General features: G+C 44.5%; 1 protein-coding gene across 5 annotated transcripts in view; it reads left to right on the top strand.

Annotated features, from left to right (window-relative positions):
* Positions 1–11,499, top strand: part of LOC119433142 (uncharacterized) — a 159,399-nt gene extending 147,900 nt beyond the window's left edge. For all 5 annotated transcript variants that reach the window (XM_049659240.1, XM_037700282.2, XM_049659241.1 and 2 more), the window contains 3 exons: positions 1,500–1,551; positions 2,748–2,885; positions 3,871–11,499. In XM_049659240.1, coding sequence (XP_049515197.1) covers positions 1,500–1,551; positions 2,748–2,885; positions 3,871–3,975 — 295 coding nt within the window. In that variant the 3' untranslated portion in view covers positions 3,976–11,499. The remainder of the gene's footprint in view (positions 1–1,499; positions 1,552–2,747; positions 2,886–3,870) is intronic.
* Positions 11,500–18,024: the final 6,525 nt, after the last annotated feature.

Here is an 18,024-nt window from a genome sequence, read left to right on the forward strand (position 1 = left end):
AAGCTTAGCGTAACGATTAAATTGAATTGATTTACTAAGTTCTTTATTTTTTCAAAAAACCGTGCGGGAGCTAAAAGTCAGCACCCTGACGGAGGCCCCTAGTACGTGCATGGTACAATTTTACGTCACATTGTGCAGTTCGCAGTACGGTGGAACGAACAATTCCTTGGAACAACAATGACGCACTAAACTTCATGGCCTTTAATTGTAAAAACAGACGCCAACACGGTAACCAATCAATATAACAGCGCGGTGATGCAAGGACAAAAAAGAGCGTGGCAAATCAATTCTGCGGGAATCCGCAAGGTATAGTGGGAGTTTCATGAAACATAAAAATTCTCATCCAGCCAGCTATACCACGAAACTACAAAGGGTTCTTCAAAAAGAAAAATTCGTAGTTGAAGGAAGCTGCTTCCTGGTCCGGGCATCGATTCCGGGCCCAACGCGTTTTTGGGGCGGTCGCTGTGCCATCTGAGCTAAGCAGGAAGCTAGCAGACCGAAGAGCTAGCTTCCTGGTATTAATCGACAACTACAGCAACATGGAGGACATGGAACAGAATTCTCCGAACTTATTCAGGCGTTGCTTCTCATTCCCAAACTACGCTGCAAAAGGACACTTTGCAGAGGCAGCCGTAGCATTTTCTTATAAGCTTTATATATGCCTGAAGTTATAGTCGGTGCTGGCGACGTCTGTTGCAACACGTCGCGAAATTACCATATAGTAGAACCGCTGCAGTTCCGCAAACGAATTCCACCGCAGAGTGCATTGCATTCGCCCTGGAGCACCATTAAATGCAGACGATGATGGTGATGACAATTATGATTACGATGGTCCCGAGCGGTGGCACGTACCCATTACCGGGGTTATGCCACTTATCACACTCCCAGGATTTATTCCGGACTGTTAAATTCCGCCATATTGCCAACGTTCCCGTTTTGTCAGTTCTGATTGGCTCAAGAGGGGGCTGCGCTCTCTCTGACTGGCTCAAAACGCAAAGACGGCCGAATTTGATAATATGGTAGAGTTTGGCTTCGAGCTTTCTGCATGATTGTCACCCACAGTGAAGCTCCACGACATCAACGAAGCGCAACTAATAAAAGCAGCAGTGGTTCACAGAACACCAGTTCTGGTTCGCGCCGCACCACGCGAAACAGGCTTAAATAGCAAAGGGCTGCTATAGAACACACGCCGAAAGAAAAGCGCAATAAATAGTCGGCCCAAGAAGTCCCGCCTGAAACATATCATGAGTGTAGTCTTAGAGTGTGATGTAGCTGTAGGTCCAAAACGTTTCGATTGTTGATGCAATAACAAGCTGGAGCCTGCTGATTAACAATAATTCGCTGTCTGTATGATATGCAGCTGCTGATACTTAGCGCTAACCCCCCCCCCCCCGCTCTTTTTTTTTCACGAACCATGGCCAATGATCCATAGCCTTGCGCAACACAGCTTTATTGATCGTTCGCTCAATCATGGTATTTAACGCACACTCGGATTTCAGGGCTGGTGACACGGTGACTGTGATCGACACCACAGACCCAGATTGGTGGCAGGTGAGTCTTCAATCGCTATCATCTGCATTGCGAATATCTGTGCACGAACAATGAAATGAACTTATTGTTCAGGGTATCTTAAGCGAGAATAATTTCGTCCATCTAGCCGGCTAAGACCACTTTTCTAGTGCCTCGGTTTGTAGATGCCAGCCTTTTTTCGTTTCTACGCAACAAGCCAGGCAAGAAATGATGCCGGACGCCGTTTTTTTTTTTTTGTTTTTTTTGCAGATATTAAACCATGAAACTTTATTTGCGTAAGGAGACGGCGTCGCTAATGCTTCACTTATCACACCTTCATTTATTTAAATTTGGCAAAATAAGTGCGCGGGTCACAGTGTACTGAATCACTAGCATAAAATCCGTGAAAAACGAATCAAAAGCAATCGCTGCTGCGTGACATTGTCACAAAGAAGCTTTGAGCATCTTTCCTCGCTACTGCAAAAGCTACGTCAACTTAAATATTTTCTGGTTAAAATATATTGTGGTTTGTTATTCGCAAGGGTGGCTATTGTATGTTGTTGTTTTTCTTGTTTCTTTTTTAATTCGACCAGGTCTTTTAAAATCGCTTGAAGCATTCAGTGCGATCAGGCCTTTTCGGTTGTGATTTAAGAGTGACTTAAGTCGCAGATGCTAACTTAAGTCACCATCTGCACATGTTCCTGCGAAATTGAAGCCAGTCGGCAGTGTATTCGTGTCTGCTTAGCATAAGAACTAAGACTAGCACCACATTCGAGATATCATCTATAAAGTACCAAATCTTCCCTTTAATAGTTTCGAACGATATTGACTGCAACCACAATGCATATTATAGCTGATTTTCGGAATAAATCTCTCGGCACTGGTGTTGGGTCCAGCGCACTGAATGAATCGGCTTCATTTGTACAACTGCAAATTGTGCCTTAAAAAGACTGATCAAAAAGTTAATCATTGACATTTTATTACCTACCAGAACAATTAGACATATTATGCATGTAACCTGCAGGATATATGCAGATTACCCCCGCCACTTCCAGAAATCTACTTGAAAAGATGGACGATATTTGTCACGGACGATTTAAAAAAAACTCCTGCTTTACGCCACGATAGCCCTACGTTGGGTCAACATTGGTCCCTCTTCCAGTATTACTTGGGACGTTTATCTTTAGCAACAAACCAAGCAGCGAGAAGCAGACGAATGTGTTTTGTTGTGTTCGCAGGGCAAGTGCCTGGGCCGCGTGGGGTTCTTCCCGTCCAAGTACGTGGCCAAGCTCCATTCGGGCGAGAGGGCTCTGCAGGTGGTGCACTCCATACAGGTCATGGACGGGCAGGAACCCGTCAAGCTGCTGCGTGATCAGGTGAGACCTGCGCCTCAGAGCACTCGCCCCCTTTCATGCATGTAGCTCATGAATTTCACTAAGTATAGCATTTTGGACTAGTTGGATCAGAGGTACAAGCGGCAGTGAACAAAACTATTGTCAAGTTACACGGGTGGACCACAGTTTCGTCACCGCCTGCCATATGGCCTGTTTATCGATTTTGTGCAGTAGTAGATGCTTACGGTCAAATCACAACGTCTTCTGATGTCGTGCAAGCGGCAGACCGCAACGTTTAGCCATTGGACGCCCTTCAAGTCTTCATAAGAAAATACTCTAGAAAATAAAGCTGAATTTTATTTTCAATTGGGTGCATTTCCCGCTAGCGTCATTGTCAAGTCACGTAGCAGTCCAGCGCACTAACTGGGTGAGCGGCAGAAACGTGGCGACATCAACGAATTCCCCGTTGTTATAAAGTCAGGCATCGCGCCGTATGTTAAGTCACGTGACGTGTGACGTAAGTTAATGCGTAGCCGAACTTGTGGTTTGAGAGTACGGCCCAACGTCTCCCAAATGACTCGGCCGTACGTAAATACTGCATTCTAAATAATAACGAGAGTACCAGCGACACCTTTTGCGGGTAATTGCTTCTCCACCATTTGACTCTGTTTTCGAGATTTCTCCAAACGGAGTATATCTTTCGATTGAGCACATTATCTGTGCTTTTGCCGGAACATAACGCACTTCATTATCGCACACGTATGTACGGGACCACTTGAAACGTTTTCGCAGGAAAGATTGTCTAAAAATTTATTTCAATTCGAGTAACAGGGGGATTAAGTGGCAAGCAGATACTCCCTCGAAGATCTTTCAGCGTTCCCTTCACCCAATTGATGCGGCAAACTAGAGGTCTGATACAAAACTTGCCTTTTGTGACACGCTTCTTAATTCGATTCGACACGCACTGTCGAACCCGAAAGCGTGAAACGTGGTGCATTGAGGGTACGCACGTCGTTCTTCGACGCAGATCGTGATCCAAGTGGCCGACGAGATGGACGGCAAGGTGTTGGTGCGCACGGGGCTCGGCGACAAGGCGCTGCCTTGCCCACTGAAGTACCTACAGGAAGTGTGAACCACGTCCTTCCCCGCGCTTCCCCGTATGCGGTGGTGGTGGTGCGGGAAGAAAAGCGAGACTTTCCGGGAAGCTGGGTGCACCACCATCGTCGCCGACTTCCTCTTTCTCCGTGTACTTCCTCCATAACCTCGGGGCACCATCTGCAGTCGTTCAAGCTCGGCGACGGGGCGATCGTGACCGAACTGATGGACGCAGTCGCCATGCCGATCAGTGTGCACATTCAAAGCCTCTTTCTTCTTCTTTTTTTCATTTTTATATTTAATTTCCAGTTCCGTTTATTTAGTGCGCGCAAATTCCTTGTCTGTTTTCGACTGTGTGGAGCGATTATTCGTGAAAGGGTGAGTGGGAGTGCATCGTCGACCTTCCACGAGACCTTCGTCGATTCAGGAGTGACTATGTCCACGGAGATGTAGGCCTAACGAAAAGTACGCAGGGAATGAATTTTGGTGCGAAACTGTTTGCAGGTTGTGACGATCGTTTTTTTCTATTTTTTTTTCTGAGAATGTTTACTCACCCCCGTTGTTGTTTTCCGGTGCCTTTCCTTGTTATCCTTTACTCTTTATATGCTGATGCGTCTTTCTTTTTTCTGTGTTTGAGCTCATTCCAGTTCTTTAATTCTAGCGCTGGAAGCAGTCCGCTTTCGCATGGTTGGCAGAGTTTAAGCAAAAGCGCTGCGTCTTCGGGCACAATAAGAACAAATCCGCAAGCAAAACTAACGTGGCCAATCGCGCCAGGTCGAAATTTAGGATTTCTCAAGATCCCTGTCTAGTGCCACTTACCGCATTCCAGTTTGCATGGATATTCACAGGTTTCGCGCATTAATGTAATACTACAGGCACTGACAGCAAGAATTATTGAACCGTCCGTACCCATCTACCTCCTTGGTAGAAGCTGCAGAGACAAGGCTGCAGACGTTTGACCGCAGTGAAATGCTGTTGCTTTATCTGCTACTTGAAGAGCTGGAATGCAGTTCTTTGGTATGTCATCACAGTGCGCGATGTGGCAGCCGGTGGAAAAGGCTATGAAATTCTGTCTCATGACGTCATTTAATAGATGACAATTAGGTCTTATCTTTTACACACGTCCCATGGCACTCGTCTGTTAACGTGGTTGTGAGTTTCTCCAAGCTGTGCTGCATTGATATTTGCTGAAAAGTTTAACAGGTACCTTTCAGTATAAAGCACTCTTTTTGTTAAAAAAAGACGAAGCGTACATTAGGAACAATACTGACATAGCAGCTGCAGGAAATTTATCGTTTATCAGACACAACATTCGCCAACAAGCTTTAGTGCATTTACTCCGAGGCTATGAAATGTTAGGCGTTTCTCCACGAACAATTTTATGCAAAGCGTTCGTCGCTTTTTCTTTTCTTTCATTCGTTCAGATAAACGGAATTACTCAGAATGCGTGCCGACGTGTCCATTGGTTTTTTAACTACAATATCGTCCACAGCTGCTGCAAACTTAAGTCAGTTACAAAGTTAAATGAAGCATTTGAACTGTTACAGTTGCAACAACACCAGCACTATGGCCAAGCAACACATTTGTTGAACCACCAGCCAAACAGCTTGAAAACTCCAACTCATGGCGAAACATAAGGCACAATTACTTTGTCCTCATAAGCTAAAGACAGGCGACGTGTTTTGTTCCGACATTGTTGACGTTGCCTACTGGCGCCGTAAACGACGCACCTGAGTTTAGTTGCGTTTTCTTGATTTTTTTTTTCGATCGCACCGGTTAAGCATACGTGAACTCCAACACCGCTAGCACTTACCCACATTTAATAGTCCAACTGCCGCCGACTTTGCGATGGTCGTCACAGAAACACGTTCTCGTTCTTTCGTGGTCACAGAGAGCTTTACTCTCCGGCTCTTCGCAAGTTCATTTATTTGTTTTTCGCTTTTTTTTTACCGAGCAAAACCAGGCAGACGACTGCCAGAACCAGCAGCTGACAGCAACGTATATTCAATCTTTCACCGCAGTGCAGCTGTTGGTGGTCATGGCTTTGAGCCGAAGTCATTTTTTTTGGTCATCATATATATTGACCCAATCGCGTCGCTATAGGCTTTGATTAGTCCTAGTGAGTGATTGCACGGGTGCAATTTGCGTAGGTCGCATTGACCGTGCTGTGAAGTGTTTTGCCGATCCTGCCATGGACATGATTTTGTCGTAAGCAGTGGAAGTGTCGCTTTGGCAAGTAGTCGTGAAACCTGTTTTGTTCTCTGCGTCATCTTTGTGACTTCATATTGGCATTGTGTAGGATGCCATATATACATATAACTTTTTTTCATTTTGTGTGTGGCTTGCAGAGCGAGACATACCCTTCATGCCACAAGGTCTCGAACCAAACTCGGAATTGGATCAGTTTTGTTTATCGATGTGGATAAATACCTGTTTAACCGATAATTTTGCTTATTAAGTAGACGTGAATAATTATTTTCGCAGACTGGACAACGAAAGCGTATAAAAATCATCAAAGCGCGTGCCAAAATATTTTGCGAATACAACATCGAGTAAAACTGAATTCTTCGCGTTTCGATTTTCATTTACCGCAAACAGAGCGTCTACAAAGAAAACAGAGATTTGACAAAATCGCAGTTTTGGAGGTGTTCGCGCTGAATAAAGCTTGCGCGAGCATTGCCCAAACCGTTTAAACTAATGTCATTCAATTCTTTTTCGTCAAGGCAACCGAGCTCCCTAGTTGAAATTTCTTCCTCATGCCACTGATTAGTTAACCGACTGATCGAACGCACTGATCTACATCAGCCTTCGTGCCATAGCAGAAATTTCAAAATTCAGAATTTCGGCTAAGCGGCGATAAAAACACGTAATTCGCTACGATCGACATCAGACGCCTGGAATATCTAAGTATGCTGCCAGCTCTGCGCGGTACTGCAAAAAGAAAAAAAAAGAGTTACCGAGGTTTATTGTTTCTCCCTGCCAAAGCGTCACTTCCTCTGCTCGAATTAGAGAGTCATAAAATGATTTACGGGAGAGTAATTTAGTTTTTCTCACTACGGTACCGTTTCCTGGTACGCTGTATAGATTGATGTTGCCGTATAGAAAAGAGATATTTCGCCGAGCATATAACTCGTTGACGAGAGAAGATGGATACGACTGTTGCAGAGTTTTTTGGAGGTTGTCCTTGTTGTGAACTAATTAAGTCATATTACATAATAAATGAGCGCAAGACTGGCATAGGCTGCTTGTGCCCGCGTGCTGCGATCATTCCGTCATGTGACGTCGAGCAAAGGCGCTGATAAGCTGAGCTATCGGCAATTCTAGCCCCAGAATGATGGCGGTAAATATTTCGCGGGAATAATCGGTGAAGTTATTACGCCAAAATGCTTGGTACACGTGAGCTTTCAGATCGTTTCGTTTCGTTCACGCAGGGACCGCTGAACATGCATACAGTCGGTCACAAAAGCTTGCCACAAATTTTTGCGACAAAACGTCGGCCAGAAAATTTTGGCACACAGGTTCAGCGGCCAATGCGAATTTCCGTTCTTTTAACGCATGGCGCTTCTAATTTAACGAATCACAGAGTAGGTCGCAATGGATACTACACACCAAAACTTTGAATTCAAGGTTATAATCCCAGGATTCACGGTAATTCGGCGTGTTTTGCATATCTCGAGCCCCGTAAGCTTTCGTGGCCGACAGTACATATGTGCACTTTTGAGTGCACATTCATATGCAACACATGTTTATGAGTATAACAGGAGAGCGAAGAATGCGTGCTATACCACGAACCACATATATGATCAGCTCGGTCCTCAGACGCTTCCACCTTTTCATGATAATACCGAAAACGAAGTTTCATTTTTGACGTTGGCGATTGGCTGGCGAGAAAATCTGAAGCTATAGATTTGTGAAATGCTAAAAATTTGTCAACTTTTCCCAAATCATGCTAAGAGACGAGGTTGTATTGGCTTGCAATTTATATGAGCGTGGACATTCCTTTCCTATTGGCTGAATTTCTGAAACAATCGTTCATCAGTTTTAAGTGTCATAGCTTCTGCAACGTACTAGCTACTAGCGTTTCTACGGCACCCTCTGGTTCTTAATGACTAACTTGCAAATATTCCGCAAGCAAACGCTTACACTGGTTGTAAATTCGGCATTTTCAGTATTAAATCTTTAATTAGATCAAGTACTTAGGTGTCAAAATCGTCTTTACATACTGCCCTGTTGGATCTGCAAAAAAATGAGAACACTTTCTTTTTTTTAATTTCCTTTGTTCTCACGCAGGCAAAGATGGCGGTATCAAAATATTTCTGCCCTTCTTCGCTTAGTTTTAGAAAGCCAGTCGAAAGTGCGGCAGCATCAAGCAGCTATGCCAGCCTTGCCAGATGTAAATATCTTGTACATTGCTGCACCAAGATTTTCTTCAAACGTTGACGCACCGCGCACTGAACGTAGAGAGACTCGAGAGAAACGTGGATAATGCGCGCATGGTTTTAACTCATACACTGCAGAGAAATGGTTTAATCGAGTTGGACTGTTTTAACATACCGCACAGCGTTAGACGTTCGGAAAGGGTCCGGAAGAGGTCAGCTTGTCTGGTCAAACACCGCACATATCATAATTCGAAGAGCCCTCGTACACCGGAAGCGAGGTAATGCGGCTGCTAGTGGGGAGCAGTTCCTGTGACCTCGGGAAATGTTGTTCTGTCAATGATTTACTCAAAGGACACAACTAAGTGTGCAAATAGAAAAACCTGTGAAAAATGTATGTGTATAACAATTACTGCAAAACAAAGAAATGATACAATTCCACCAGAAAGCAAGTGCCAGGAATACGAAACACAAAGTATTTCTTAGTCGGTAAGGTAATAATAAAGATTTACAACACTGTATAGACGTTCATGTATTTGCGCATGCGCATTTGCACATTTCGCTGCCTTCCCTGGTTTCCCGCATCGAGACAAGCCGGTTTCAAACGGAATTCCTAAGCTTTGTTTCAAGTTTACGAGATCTTGAGATTCAAAACTTTTTAAAAAAGTTTGTCTTAGCAGTGACAAAGTAATTTTGGGTTTCAACATTCAGTTTTTTCAGTTTTTCAACAAGAACTGAAAAAGTCTGCGTAGCGGCGGTAGCTGCCAAAAACACCCCTTTAAAATTTAGTCTAATGATTCGCAACAATAGACCGTTGCATCAAAGAACCTGCAGAAAACTACGTGTAGTTACAACTATCTTGCAAGCTGACGATTGCAATGACTGGCTACAAATGGGCAATAAAAGAAAGTGTGCCCCTGAAGACCACGGCAGAGTCCTGAACAAAGGGAAGAACATAAGTCATAAATATTTGTTTCTTAAGCTTCCTAATTTTTGGTTGTTGAGAACGTGGTGATAGTTGTCGTACGTCAATTATTTGTAGAAAGCTGTGCTCTCTATCAATTCCGTTCTGTGTTTTTTTTTTTATTACATATCCCAAGATGCTCACACAGCGCTTGATGTGTGATTGTGCTTGCATTTCGAACATGTCGAATATTCTTTTGTCACCTACTTTAAGCCTCGCTATTATTACGTCTTTCTTCTCTTTTCGTTTAAAGGTGTTTTTATGAGCATTATTTTGATTGTCCGGCACCGAAGAATTTAAGGTTTAAGAATTTAATTTAAGGAATTTCTGCAACTCCAAGGATTGCAGAAATCCCTGCACCTAACATTACAACAGCGGGAATCAGATTCCATAGGCCACGTGAATAGTTTACTTTAGCTTGCAAACTGCGCACTTATATTTATTCTTCGGTGCCCCTGTGAAATCTGCATACTCATTCTGTGCTCGCGTCTCTTTAGAGTTTTTTTTATTCAATTATGTTGTGTATCTGCATAGCATGGCAGCGAAAACCTGCTTACAAGCTCGCCAACGGTAATCCTTCCATTCTCCGAAATAAAAGATGCCTATACGAGCATTTTGATAGCACAGACACCGTACTAATGGCTTTCATACAATAATCTCACCTGAGAGTTCAGCTCGAACTCAGCGAACTGTTGTGCAATTTGCCAGATTTCAAGTCCGTAGATTTCAAACTTCACCGATAAGCATGCACACCCACCTCGCGATTTAAGTAGTGTAACTGTTACGCTTAGCCATCATACATTCGTGAATTATGACAGCTATGAAGTATTTTCGACGCCTCTAGGGCTGTCGATTTCACGGAAGTCTGATTACGTTTCTTCGAATGGCGGTGAGACTCGTGGCTCGCGCGTGTGACTCGTGCACTACTGCCCAGATACGAGAAGGGTTAATACAGGAGCTTTGAACGCATGATTCACAATGCAGTGCAATTTCGGTCAAGAGTGTTACGTTAAGGGCCAGAAACGTTTTCATAAGTCTATCTAGAGGTTCGGGTTGTGAACACGTATAGCTATTAAATAGCAGTACAAAGAGACGTTAGAAAAGCGCCGGTGTTAACCAACTTCTTTGGAGTCGAGAGTCGCACAGTTGCTATTTTTGTATAGACTTCAGTAAAACAGTATCGACGACATGTACTGTGTACGTACAAGTAACAGTGAAGTGGTTTTCTGTGGTATCCTCTTTGCCCATACAGAGTTTGGAATTGCCAGCAGCTGTAGTTTGTCTATTTGTCGAGCGTTGGCTCTTTGCGGTGTATTTAGAGTAACCATTCATACAGGGAAAGCGACTCGAGCGATAGGTTACCGCTCAATGGCGCAAGATTCCGCTGCCAGAGCCAGTCGTGTACAGAATGAAGTTTAGTTAAATGACCAATGATTCCACTTAGAGATTTCAGGAATAGCTAAAGTTGAGCTAGTACTACGCAGGCATAGGGGCCACAGCGTTAAACAAGCGCCTACTAAACAAAGACGACGTGTTCTGTTTTTACCTTTGTTCTACTGTTATCTGCCTTTAACGTCGTTCGATGTGTGCACTGTCTGTCAGATCCATCTGCGAGTCTTGTTGTGTGAATTCGCAGACAGCTAACACGTGACTGACACGTGACAGAGTAGGGTGTATAAAAATAATGCGTTTATCAAACTCTGTCGGGCCGTCTCCATTGGGCGCTGAGTTAAGGCAGCCACGTTGACTTCACCGCTTTGTATCACGTGGCTGTTGGACGTCTTCAAACAAGAGTTGTCGTCTGCTTGACCGTACGCAAGCAGACGGGCTTTATACATATATATTTCGGTGTGGTTTGCACACGTCACACTTGTACTGCGTACGAGCCACACGCACTCTGTAGTTCACACACTGTTTCTGGTGCCATGTTCTTGACCTTGTAGGTGATGTCTTGACCACACGCGCACGCCGCCCGCGTTATATGTAGCCTGAAAAAAAAAAAAAAACCTGCTTCTCTTCCACAGGTTCACTGTATCGTAGTTAAGCATACTAAACTCTCTGCCAAAGATGGAAAATGATTTTTGGATGAGAGATATGTGAAGAGGTTCTATTCACTGTTTGGTCGAGGTTGACTTGCTTGACGACAACGTGCCGTGGAGTTATGATCTTTTAAGAAAAAAAGAATAATAAAAACAGAGTACAGTTTATTGCGTACGTTGAATGTTCCTTTTGTGCATGATTTTAAAGCATTTGTCTCGTTTCAAACAGAATAAGTGCTCGTACAGTACAAGCGGAAGAATATCGCCGTATCCTTGATTGATCACTTACAGGATATCACTTTCAGTAAGCGTTAATCGGCTAAATCAGCAGAAACGGATGTGACGCAAGAAATGGTACGCGTCTTACGAGGCTCGGACGTCAACGAGAGCACACAGAATTGCAATTGCAACGACTATGATCTGCGTATTTGCTGGTACAAATACGTCGTCATTTACAATCATTTTTTTTTTTTTGCTCATGCGAGAATGACAACATAAGAATGTGTTAAACGCAATGTGTTTGAAGAAAGCGTCACCAAGACGATGCCACCAGCGCTTCTGCTTCGACAGATGTCTCCGGCGCAGGGGCGTAGCCAGGAATTTTTTTCGGTGGGGGGGTCACCGGCCCAACCGGAGGGGTCAAGCGTCTGCTTCCCTCTACGTGCCGTGATTGATGAGCAATATCGGTAGTTTAAGCAGACTCTATGCATGTATAACAAGGACATGGGACCCCCCCCCCCCCCCTCGCGTGTGCGTGTGAAGAGATGAAGTAAAAAGTAAAGTAAGCTCAGTAAAATACAGTACGTACGACAGGTACAGTGGGCGTTTGGAGCAACGGTCTCTCATCGCGCCACTGAATGGACCAGTCTTCGAAAACGCTTCATTCAGACGATCCGCCCGATCGGAGAAGGCATCGCTAATCGTTAATCTCCGATGGTGTCGTTCTCGTCGGGGCGCAGTGCGTTTAACAAGTGAAGGGCGGCTATACACGTGAAAATGCACGTGTGACCGGACTATACCTAGTCTCATAGCAATAGCTAGGTTTGAACCCCCCCCCCCCCCCCGGCTACGCCCCTGCTCCGGCGTTGTGGTATTCTGTAAACTGTACTACCTCCACACACAAGATTAAAATATCTAATATCCCCCACAGCTATCGACCGAAAGTACGGCTACAGAGATTGCCAATCTTTACAGCCAGAAAAAGACGTCTTCACACAACCTGCGTCAGAAAACTTCAAGCTGACTAGCTTAGAATAAGGCAATCCACGGTCTGCAAACAGGTGAGCTACCGACCGGCGTCGATGATGAGGAGCGTGGCGGAAATGTTTCAATGCCGACATTATCGCTAGTGTACCGAAGGCCAATGGGTAGTATTGTTTACAACTAGCCAGTTTGTGAAAAGCCTATAGCCGCAGATTGAGGGCACGGAAACTTTCTAAATTTCTTAACACTCACGAGCGAATGTACGAAGACCAATTGTTTAGTGAAACAATATATATATATATATATATATATATATGCAGCCTCGTGCTGGCTGAAATCGAGCGGTGTACCGCCTACGTGAGCGTGTGCGATGGATTTGCCCGAACGTCATGCTTGTGACTTCGAACGGCCTTGTAACTGGGCGAAACGATCATATTCGAGGACTGTTGCGTTATAAATGTAGAAATTCGGGGGGGGGGGGGGGGGGGGGGGGGGATGATTGTGTGCACGAGGGCGGATATTTATTCCCTACATCGCTTATAAATTTTCGCTTAACTTGGAAATTTATAACGATAAGGTGAATCGATAACGCGGCAAGAAAGTGTGAAGCCACGAGCGCGAAGATTAGACAAATCAATGCACATACTCATGGAAGAAGCGGAAAAAATCAGAGCGAGCATTGCCCAACACGATTGAAGAGATATACCAATCGGTCTAACACGTGATCGTCACATCAGAGCGCGCGGTAGGTTGTAGTCTTCCCGCTCCACAGGCAGAGCTACTGCAGGGCAGCCGAGCTAGTGCGCATCGATTAAAAACTACCGCGAACCAAACATTCCCGGCCAATACGCTGAGTCTCAGACGTGTCACGTGTTGGAACGACACTGCTAAGGAAAATGCCAAGGGACGGTCCTCACTGAGAGTTCGCTTGCCAAGGCCGGCTGCGTGACGTAATCTCCTTTCCTGGTTTATTTCCTTCCTGCGTGTACATGTCCATCATTCTCGTACGGTAGCACGTAGTATTGAAGCACCATATAGAAGCAGTACGGTTGGGCGCACCAGAGTTTCTTCTAAAGTAGTTTTTGTTGGAAAATCTACGACAGCGATAGGCAGCTGATCGAGAGAGGGTACCAGTCAGCTGAGACTCTATTCAGTCGTACATTATGTGTCCTTCAAGTGACGAGTTCTTTGATTAAACTGAAATTTTGGAAAAGCAATAGCCAAAGCATTGCGGTTCCAAGGAAGAAACGAACTTAAAGAAGTATGTCCTCTCCACGAGGTACTATCAAGTATCGAACGGTATACGTAAATTCAAAGCAGTCTTTCTTCGGAGTCCTTTGGCACTCACAGCAGACGTCGATCAGGGTGTGGTAAGGTAGGGTTTATCAAGATACTACAGCAGTATAAAACGTCGTATTGGAACAAGTCTTTCCTCATGCGAACACATGAGATTTGCATGAAACGAAAGCTAAGTTGGCATGCTATCCCTTGGAGCTAGACTATGCGTTTTCTTAGTTCATTTTTTCTGAAATAAATAGGTTCTGTCCTGAAAAAAAAAAAAAGATTGCACAGAAACTATCGACGATTATTTTTCTTCGCAGTCTGGTGATCACTTCGTCATCATCTTAGAAAAGAGAGCAAATTCCGCGCAATTGCACTACTGGCTGTAAAGGGCTCGTTCATATATACTCCGGCCTTCTGGGCGAGCGCGCGAGCAATATCCCACACTCCGATGGTCGCTTCAGCAGAAAATGCCGCCTCCAAACCGATCACTACGAGGCCTATTACTAGGGCTCCGTGTCTTCGGATAAATCCGAAAAAAAATCCGATAAACACTCGCCGGTAAAATTTTTTACAATTCGGATTTATCCGATAAACTCCGATTTTAACGGCCAATATGACCCTGTTCCGTTCTATATCGAAAGGGCATGTTCTAAGTAGTCATTGATATACATCGGCCGGTTTGGCCGATATAAACTTTACCTAACGTCAACAGTATCTCGTAGACCACACCCATCGCACATTTAACAAAGGGCTTGTCGCGCACGGAGCGAGAGACGTATGACCACTCAACGACTGTCGCAGACCTTCATGGATACTACGCTGTTGTAGCTGAAAAGTGGAGACAGACAGTTGAGAGGAACCTTTTCGATGCACTCCAGTACATCAGTGAATCGTTTTGGTATAGTGTTCAAATTGTGAATCTAAATGTGAAGCATGAGTTACCCCGCGCGCTTGAAACCTATGCGCAAATTTTTAAGTTAGTATTTCTTGAAACTGACGACATGAGCCAACTCATGAGTGATTTTGCGAACTATCATAGCTAATTAATCAGTAACATTGTTTGAGCCCTGTCGCTTTGGAGGCTTCAAACTGTCCAGTGGTCAGTGCTTTCTCGCTGCACGCTGAGTCTTCTAGCGCAAACGTTGAAAGGGCATTTTCAAAGCTGCGAGTCATCAATCGAAAGGAGCGTGCTTCCATCAGTGACAGCAACCTCGTAAAGTATGATTGCATCTATTACAAGCTTTAAGGTTGTAATACGCACAAGCGTAGGTGTTTTGTATTCAAGTATTTGTGATTGTGTGCATGTGTTTGTGCGTTCAAACCTCCCAGACAACAAAAATACGCTTCGTGTGTTCTGATGTTCTCGTGTTCAGATATCATTTAATTTGGAGTATTGAGAATAATGCAAAATTTTACTCCGAATTTCGGAGAATTGGGGATTTACGAGAAATAAACTCCGATAAACTCCGAATTTCCGGCAGAAAATAAACTGCGAAAAACACCCTCCTAATTTCGAGAAAGATAAACTCCGAAAACACGGAGCCCTACCTACTACCCAAAGCGAAGAACATATGGCGAGTGATATCACTCGACCGAGCGACACGCAGCTCACAAGTGGGAATGAATCATAAGGCGTGCGATCAGAGCGGATGTATTGGATGCACTGAAGAAGCGCCCCCGCGTTGCACTGAAGCGCCCCCGCGATGCACTGAAGAAGCGCCCCCGCGTGCGAACATGCGTAAAATTGTGCATGTCGCACACAGGTGGACCAATTTCGGTTTACACTGGCTCCGCACACGCACGACCTTCCGCAAGCGTGCGGACATGCGTAAAATTGTGCATGTCGCACATAGGTGGACAAATTTCGGTTTACACTGGCTCCGCACACGCACGACCTTCCCCACGCGTGTGGACATGCGGAAAATTGTGCATGTCGCACACAGGTGGACAACTGGCTCCGCACACGCACCCCCTTCCGCACGCGTGTGGACATGCGTAAAATTGTGCATGTCGCACACAGGTGGACAAATTTTGGTTTACACTGGCTCCGCACACGCACGACCTTCCGCACGCATGCGGACATGCGTAAAATTGTGCATGTCGCACACAGGTGGACAAATTTCGGTTTACACTGGCTCCGCACACGCACGACCTTCCGCATCCATGTGGACATGCGTAAAATTGTGCATGTCGCACACAGGTGGACAAATTTCGGTTTACACTGGCTCCACACACGCATCACCTTCCGCACGCGTGCGGACATGCGTAAAATTGTGCATGTCGCACACAGGTGGACAAATTTCGGTTTACGCTGGCTCCACACACGCATCACCTTCCGCACGCGTGCGGACATGCGTAAAATTGTGCATGTTGCACACAGGTGGACAAATTTCGGTTTACATTGGCTCCGCACACGGACGACCTTCCGCACGCATGCGGACATGCGTAAAATTGTGCATGTCGCACACAGGTGAACAAATTTCGGTTTACACTGGCTCCGCACACGCACCACCTTCCGCACGCATGCGGACATGCGTAAAATTGTGCCCATGTGTCCGACATGAACAATTATAAGCATGTCCGCACGCGTGCGGAAGGCCGTGCGGTTTGAGCCTAAGTCGGCCCTTATGCATCAAATGATCGAGCAGAGCTCCAGCGTTTCCAGGCACTCCTGAAAGAAGCGGAGTGTCGAAGAGTATCAGCGAGCATCGAAAAAGAACGCCAAGAGTAGTTTTCGAGAAGGTGGAAGCAGAGCATCGGCAACAAGCGGTGCTGAAGTCAGCTAAATGCAGCAACAATAAGTGTTGCGCACGGGCGCGAATAGTTGCTTTAAGAAGCACTTTAAGAAGCCCGAGTTAGTTTCGGACTTCGTAACGTATGCGGCCGGTTACAACTTAGGTTAGACCTGTCGTATATAGAAGCACGGTTTCATTCTAAGCGTAGCTTTAATTTGCGATGACAATAGACAGAAGATTTTGCATACGGGATCCACGTATTTTCTGATGTACCGTGAACTTACTGTTTAGAAAAAGTTTATTTACAATATGCAGAAAAATAACGATAGTGAACGTATATACAAGACTACCTATGCACAAATACACACTGTTGAACCAACACTATACGGGGTGATCATTTTTTTAAGTTTTACGGAATATTTTGAAGATCGCCTGTTGCAAAATAACATAATTCTAGTTCTTGAGCTGGATTATTCAGAGAGAGGGACAATACTTGCTCAAGAAATAGAAACACGTGTTCAACGAATTAACAAGAACTCACTAATTAGCTCCTTAATTACTTTACGGCATATATGGGAATTTACGAATTGCAGCCGGTGACCTTGCAAAGCTGGTATCCACTTGGAACGAATTTCCATAATGACACCAGTTTGGAAATATCCGCCATCAAACGCGCCGTAAAAATGCACTGTTGTCCCACTTACTTTCTTAACAAGACACTCGTTTATGTTTTGAAGTACAGAAGTAACTAGAACGCCCGTGTATTTCGTCCCACACTTTGGGAAATAATATCTCGAAACTGATGTAATCAAGGAAATAAACTGCTTAAATATTTCTTCTCGCTCGTGAGTGATCTTTGCCTTCGGCCCGCCGTTGTTGCTAATAATATGTAATGAATCAGGAATGGCTGGTGATTTTGTCTTATGAACAAGCCCAGCTTAAGAGGAAGCTTTAGCTCAGGGGCTTTATATCTAAATACATGGGAAAGGAGAAATCGTTTTTATCGGCAACCAGTGCACCAAATTTGACGAGGGTTGTTGCATCTAAAAGCGAAAGTTAAAATCTAGTGACTGTTTGTTGCAAAATTTCGATTTTGGTTGTAAGATTTTAAATAAAAACGGACAAAAATCAAAACTTTTCAGAAAATGAAACTATCAGGTTTACTACTCTGTAACTCCACAATGAAAAACGATATCACGAGTCTGTAAATTGCACCTAATAGTACATCTAAATCGGACAAAATCGGTATATTATACATGGCTCTCAAATAAGTCACTAATATGTGAATAGACCCTTTGCGAAACCCTTGTAAATAATGTAAGAAATTCACGTAAGATATAAATTGGTATATCAAATTTGCACACTTTGGATGCTCCAACAGATACAATTTACAGAACTGCGACTGTCTGTTCTTAGTGCAGAGCTACAGATTTGTAAACTTCGTGCTTCTATTCTTTTTTCTTTTCATACTTACCATTTCTCTTT

Source organism: Dermacentor silvarum, chromosome 11 (assembly GCF_013339745.2).
Source record: "Dermacentor silvarum isolate Dsil-2018 chromosome 11, BIME_Dsil_1.4, whole genome shotgun sequence".
Taxonomy (NCBI): domain Eukaryota; kingdom Metazoa; phylum Arthropoda; class Arachnida; order Ixodida; family Ixodidae; genus Dermacentor; species Dermacentor silvarum.